Here is a 7,147-nt window from a genome sequence, read left to right on the forward strand (position 1 = left end):
TTAATTATACATTTTACAAATGTATTATTTGTTCTGTCATGATTAGTCTTATAATGTGAATCCCTGCTGCTGAGAAAAGATGTCTGACAGAAATTTGGTGAAAGCAGCTGTTAAATAAAGTTAGCGAGCAGCTCGTAGTGTTACATGAGTCACCTCTGGTTGCCCCTGTGATGTAAGAAACCTTCAAATGGACTCTGGTCCAGGTATTTAAGGGGTTTACGGAGGAATCCAGCTGGTTTTCCTTTGTTTCAGAGTAAATAAGCTCAGAGTTTAGACAGAACATTTTTATTTAAAAGGCTAAAATCAAGGCTTCATTTGTAACACCACAGAGAGAAGAAAAAAATATGGACAAATCAGTTTCCAGTTGGTCAGTGTTACTTATTTTTAATTAATTTAAAAGAAGACTGTAAATGCATAAAAGGAGTGAAAGCTGATTCTATAAAAGGACTAATTTTGAATTCACATGAGCTCCTGCATCAAACCCACAACAAGGAAACTTTGGATAATCTCATGGGGCCCATTTTCACAAAATGTAGTATTTAAATGGGCCTTACTTACAGTTGTCAAAGATAGTGATTTATGTTTGCTCTCCTTCTTAAGATTAAATTGATTTGATCATTTGCAAATACTTGATAAACAAAAATATTAACAACATGTAGAGTAGGTAAAAAATCTTTGTGTTTTAAGACAGTTTGAAATAAATTTAATTTTCTATTTTATAAAGTGTGGAAAAACTGTGCTCTTCAAATACATTTACTCACTAAAGTTCAACAACAAGGGGATTCAGTGTTTTACAGAAAACCTTAAAAAAGATATGCATGAAGGGCAAATCCACAAGTTCAGAAAAAAATACACACAGAACATTAAGTTATCAATTAAGTTTAGTCCAGTCATGAAAATGCAGGAACAAACAGGAATATGCACAGATTTTACTTTAAAAGAAAAGAAAAACAGTTGACACTCATAATCAGTTCAGCATATTTGTGCATTTAATAAGAAAAGCACCATATTTAATTTTAACGCAAAAGATTGTATCTTACAGCAGCATACCAGAAGATTTAAATTTTTTTCGTGTTATTATGTAAGGGTTATATAAAATAACAGCTGTAAATGGCAATCAACCAATATTAATGATCAGTTTATATAACATCGCTTGCAGTGGATTGATGTATATGATTTAATATAATTTAAAAATATTGTCTGGACGGAACCTTTAACAGTTTCTGTGAGACAAACGTTTCGGTCGGACCTTTAAAGCGGACGGACCAAACAAATGCTGAGCGCTTGAAAACTACCTCGTCGGGAGCAGAACGTTAACCAAACTGTTAAACTTCTCCTTCAAATTAACCATGAAATTCCGGGGGAAAATCATAGACATCGCCTGTCTGAACCACTTCACCCGTGAGTCTCTTTAAACAGCTGCTAACACGTTAGCTTCACTCGAAACAACCGCACAACTTTCTGTGCGCGGTGATAAAATGCTGAGCTACTTTCCCACATCATCCACGAGTCTGTTGAGTTGTTATGTGATGACACTGTACTTAAAAAAAGTTAAATAAAAAAATAAATAAAATAAAGGGTGTAGAGGTGACTGCAAATTAAAATAGCGAATATAAACATGAAATAGTAATCGGATAAGATGTCTTTATTGTCCTTGCACAGCTGTACAACGACAATTTTGTGCAAAATAATGAAAATTAAATCACAAAAAAGCTATATAATCAGTAAGATCCTGTGTTAATATATGTTGCACACGTTTGAATTCCATAACACACCAAAGACAGTTTTAGAATTTTATGGCACATGAATAAAAACTGTTCAGGTTATTATCCTAAAAAGAGTTAAATAACCTAAAACATATTTTTTTATTTCAGAATATTTACAAAAATAAAAACGAACGACTTTATTTTCATATTGTTGGCAAATAGAAGTGAACGTGTTTAAACTTGTATTTTAATTTTTATTTATTTATCCATCCATCCATCATCCTCAGGTGTCATCACCACCATTTCAAAGCTGACAAAGATGTGCGTCCTGCGGCTTACTCCAGATAATCTGTTCTTCGTTCTGTCTGGGAAAGTGACCAACGGGGGAGTCAGCATGTGGTGTGAGCTGTCACAGGTGAGGAAGAAGAGCTCTGTCACAGCACTGGGGATCATCTGGGCCATTTTTGGTTCCTATAGCTCAGTTACAGCACAATATGTGGGCTATGCTTCATATTCTTTGCTATCTGAGAAGAGAGACTGATTATAAAAGACCATCCAAAAAATGAGAGGCAGGGCTTTGTTTTCCATCAGCATTTCCTATCTAAATAACAGAGAAACTGATGAATAAGTATGTAATTATCCTTTGATCGACCAATATTAAATCCAAAATGTTGTTGTTTGTTTCTTGTAAAGCTGAACAGTGAAAATGCAGAAAAAATGATATGTTGTATAATGTAAAATACTTTAGAACAACTACAGTTATCTGCTATTGTCTGCCATCTGAATCTTAGCACTTTAAAGATGAACTCAGCTTTTCTGCCTCCATCTGATTCTGTGTGTTCTTCCTCCCTGAAGGAAAACTTCTTCGATGAGTACCAGATGGAAGGTGTGTCCTCTGAGGACAATGAGATTTGTTTGGAGGTGACTCCAGAGAACCTGTCCAGAGCCCTGAAGACAGTCCAGTGCGCCAAGTCTGTCAAAGTCAAACTGACCAAGAAGCACTGCCCATGCCTCACTGTTGCTGCCGAGCTGGTGAGAGTCACTGTACCCTTCCTGTGTTTCTATTTGAAACAACTTTTTTTCTGACCCTGTGAGGGCATTATTATCTCTTTTACGAGAGATGATGATTTAAGTTTAGCAGTGATAGAACTTTTTGTGAGTGCTTTAACCTCCCTCTTTCCTGTCCAGCCGACCTTGTCCAGCATCAGCCGAGTCGTCACTCACGACGTCCCGGTTGACGTCATCCCTCGCCGACTCTGGCACGAATTCAAAGAACCAGACATGCCAGACTTCGATGTAAGTACCACTCTTTCTGTGAAGTGAGACACTCTTCCAAGCACCACATCATATTTATCTTCCAAATGAAGTATTCCTCCTGTTTTACATTTCCCTTCATCAGCTGAAGTTGTCTCACTGCTTGTGTGTCTGCAGGTGAGTATCTACCTGCCTCCTCTGAAGACCATGAAGAATGTTGTGGACAGGATGAAGAACCTCTCCAACTTCCTGGTAGGATCACACCTCCTTGTAGCTCCAAACATGTTTAATTCAACAGTTAAACATGACATGGACGGCACAGTTTTCCATGTTTGTTGAGGCAGAGTTTAAAGATTAAAAAACCTAAATGTGCCACCAGGAGCAGATTTTCTACTAAAGCCTCGTGTTAACGGGGTTGATCTTTCTCTAAACAACCAGTAGATGGCAGCGATGGATCACAGTGAACGCTGTGATGTCACCATGACCTGAACTATGAAGCAAATTCCACATATCCATGTTATGTTTGCGTGTTCATGGCTGGTTGTAATTGTTTCATGGAAATACTGGTGTGTATTTTATTTATTTTAGTTTGTAAAGTACTTTGCCATCACCAGTAGTCAGAAATGAGTTTTATAAATACATTTGACCTGAACTTTAGTTTAGTCAGCAAAGTTTTCTTACCCTGGTTATGTGTTCATTTATGTAAAAGAGGTGGAGTTTACAGCAGGGGACTAACCAGAATTCTAGCTTCCTAAAAGGCTGAAACTTCTAAAGCAGGAAGGAAAAATGAGAAAAAGTCATGGAGTCAGGAGGCGGGGCTTTCATCTGTGTTCATTTCTGATCTCAGCATCAGTTGCTATGGTGATACAGATTAGTTAAAAGTGAACCAGCTTCATGGTGATGAAAATCCTGAGCTGAATCTGACGTAAGCAGCTGTGTTTGTGTTCCAGATCTGAGTGTAAATGATTTAAAGTGTTTCATCAGGTGACAGAGTGTGTGAGATTAATGTTAATGTGGTTTATTCCCATCACAGAACATACAGACCCAAACCTTTCCACAGAGAGAAGAGCTCATCTGACAGAACACCTGATAATCCATCATTAAAATGTGCCTGAAAACTATAATTATTTATTTTATTTTGACTGCACTGCTTTTTTTTTTTACTAACATACACATCACATAAATCCATGTTGCTGGAGCTTTAAGTCACAGTGAAATACCCAAAAAGTTGTAATGATCTCTGAGTAAACCATCTTCTAACATGTTAAAATTTAACAAAATAATAAATATTTATAAGAATGAAATGATCATTAGTAATTAATTTAAGTGAAGACTCTAGTCTCTTCCTCTGCAGAAACAATAACCCAAAACCCAAAGTGTCCATTTTACATGTGTTTTAAACAGATACTTTTCTGTTTTTAACGTTTTAATTGGTTATTCCTAAAATTCACCAATTTCTCTTTTTATTTGGTTATTTGTCTGATTGCTGCTCATGTTTCAGTCCCATCAGGCTGATTTCAGTAGATCTCTGGAGGAGTTTGGTCTAACTGATGTATTAAACCGGAGTCTTAGATTTCCATGTGGAAGCTTTAAGAGCGCTCAGGTTTGTCTTGAAACCGGCTGCAGCTCAGACGAAACTCGACTAATGTTTCTGTTTGAATGAATGTGTGTGCGTCAGGTAATCGAGGCCAACCTGAACGGAGAGATGAACCTGAAGATCGAGACGGACCTTGTTTCTGTCACCACTCACTTTAAAGACCTGGGAAACCCTCCGTGGGGTAAAAACACCTTTTTTTTTTCTTTCTCTTACCTGATTTTAAACAGCAGCAACAGTTGGGCTGCTGGGATGGAAACATCCGTGTTTTGATCCAGTGTGGCGGAAAGACGTTCAGCCTCCCTGCAGGATGAATCCAGCTGCCTTCAAACTGGATCACAGCGAAATATGGTGACGACAGCTGGATGGAAATTAGTGGCTTTAACAGCAAGTTTAGTTTTTGTTAATTGGATTTCTGCTCATCTTTAGGCTGGAGTCATTTCTGAACAGAAGGGGTAACAGCTCATTGATCAGTAAGCTGAGAATATTGATCAAACATTGGTACAGTAATCATTTGCAGTTGCACAACAGATGTTTCTGTTGCTTTTGGTTGTTTGAGTCTTTCAAATTGTGAAACTGTCCGAGGTTACCAACGATTTTATAAAATATTTGAAGAAAAGAGTTTTGTGAACTTTTGTCTGGGATCCAGCTGAGTCACATCATGTCCGAGTCTGCACAAATCACCTGGTTTAAGGTTTATAAATCGCCTACTTAAGGTCCTTCTCTGTTAGTTTCTACTGTTTTGTGGCTAAATTAAAGCTAATGAGGTGTTAAAAGCTGTAGCTACTTCGTTTTACTCGAGAAGATTGCAGTTGCTAAGTAGGAGGCCAACAGCAGCACATTAGCTAACTTTAACTTGAGCTAATGTTTAAGCTTCATTCACCAGAAAGTCCTAGCAATCTTTATGATGAGGATGGCATACAGAGAATCCAGGCCATGATGGGGTGAAACAGTCGGTCGTAGCAACGATACTATAAAATCACCGGAATCTGTACTTGGGCAGAAATAATACAGGACTGGTCATGAAGGGTCTTAATCCCAACTGCTTTCAGTCATCCACACACCAGGATGTTCTAGGTTTCCAACATTTCCCATGTTTTCATCAGCTTGGATGCTTAAAAAACTCATTAGAAGCAGCTGATAGTCCAGATATAAGGGAATTTAAATGATGGTATTTCTCCAAAATCAAATCTTTCTAGAATAACATTTAATACATTAATCTACAAAAATACATCAACTTAATAATCAATAAACCAATAGCTTCAATGTAAATAGAAAATCTCAAATGTTGTTGCAGTGATAATTTGTAAGAGGTTTTTAATAAAGAACATGTTGAATTATTTCCATTTTCTTTATTCTAACAGCCAAAATGTCTTATTTCAATTTGATGAAGAACATCTGAAAGTCAGACTGTACTCATTTCTTTTTTTATTTTTGCTTTGTTTTTTTTTAAGTATCTGACTGAGCTCAGGAAGAAAATTATTTGTTAATATTTCAGCTGCTTTTTGTAATTTCATCTGAATGGAAGTGATCGTGTTAAAGCAACATGTGGTGTCTTGTATTGATCGCGTGGATCCAGAATGAAATTGAAATCATGACTTGGCAGAATTTGTGATGCCAGTAAACATAAAATCTCCCACTGAAATCATAAATTGCATCAGAATCAAACTTGTGAATTTACACCAGTAGGAGCTCTGCGGTAGAAAGGCCATCGGCATGATCTGAATCAGGGATGGTTTTAACCCCATCTTTGAAACTGTTGTCATGGCAACGGCTGTATTTATCTGCACTTTAAATGTCCTAGAAAACCTCATTCTCAGGAGATCAGAAAACGGCAGCATTTTTCAGGTTTTCCTGCTCAGAATGAAACTTATTTGACATTATATACGTATAATGAAAGTAGAATCCAAATCCATCTCCTCTTTTTTTTAATCCCTCACTCATCTTCCTCCATCTCTGCAGGTGATGATGTCTCTCAGGACGGAGGTCCGTCTCAGAGCAGGGACCCAGAGATCATGGCGGAGGCCAGGGTGGACATCAGGAAGCTGCAGCAGTTCCTCATGGGCCAGCAGGTCAACCCCAGCAAGGCCATGTGCAGTAAGTTCTCAGCTGACGGCGTGATGTCGGCAGTAAAACAAGGAAATACTTTTCTGGTACTTTGATTCACTTCTTCAGGAGTTGGACTGTATTTTAACTGATGTCCTCCTGTCTCCTCAGACATCGTCCATCAGACAGTCGTCCACCTGATTCTGCTGCATGAAGATGTGTCGCTGCAGTATTTCATCCCGGCCGTGGCGTAGACCTCCTGCTCTCTGTCAGTTTGAGGAAAAAGAAAAAGGTCCCGTGAAAAAGGTTTTCCAACGTGACAGAGGAACCTGCACACGGTCCACATCTGGAGGTCTGTCCTGCATTTTATACAGGATCAAAAGTTGACACCAGTCCTCAGACTGGACCTGAAGAAGACTTTATATTGCTGAGGACAAATGGGAAAGAATGGAGGAGACATCTGGACTGCTGAGATAAATGCAGCACATTGTTTGCTGTTTTTCTTTGTGTTGTAAAGATTACTACTAATAATAATACTTTATTGGTA

General features: G+C 38.0%; 1 protein-coding gene across 1 annotated transcript; it reads left to right on the plus strand.

The window, feature by feature from the left end:
* The first annotated feature begins 1,250 nt into the window (after positions 1-1,250).
* Positions 1,251-7,147, plus strand: hus1 (HUS1 checkpoint clamp component). Its single transcript, XM_041967917.1, has 8 exons — positions 1,251-1,401; positions 1,994-2,121; positions 2,562-2,738; positions 2,895-3,002; positions 3,138-3,212; positions 4,639-4,738; positions 6,517-6,651; positions 6,772-7,147. The coding sequence occupies exons 1-8, from the start codon at positions 1,350-1,352 to the stop codon at positions 6,852-6,854; spliced, it is 858 nt and encodes a 285-aa protein (XP_041823851.1). The 5' UTR covers positions 1,251-1,349; the 3' UTR covers positions 6,855-7,147.

This window comes from Melanotaenia boesemani, chromosome 18 (genome assembly GCF_017639745.1).
Source record: "Melanotaenia boesemani isolate fMelBoe1 chromosome 18, fMelBoe1.pri, whole genome shotgun sequence".
NCBI lineage: Eukaryota > Metazoa > Chordata > Actinopteri > Atheriniformes > Melanotaeniidae > Melanotaenia > Melanotaenia boesemani.

What these genes read in the sequence shown, in the direction of transcription:
- hus1 (XM_041967917.1), top strand. Translation starts at nt 1,350, where the DNA reads ATGAAATTCCGGGGGAAAATCATAGACATCGCCTGTCTGAACCACTTC. An exon ending in TGTGGTGTGAGCTGTCACAG is followed by an intron (nt 2,122 to 2,561) that starts GTGAGGAAGAAG and finishes TCCTCCCTGAAG; the next exon opens with GAAAACTTCTTCGATGAGTA. An exon ending in CCTGGGAAACCCTCCGTGGG is followed by an intron (nt 4,739 to 6,516) that starts GTAAAAACACCT and finishes CCATCTCTGCAG; the next exon opens with GTGATGATGTCTCTCAGGAC.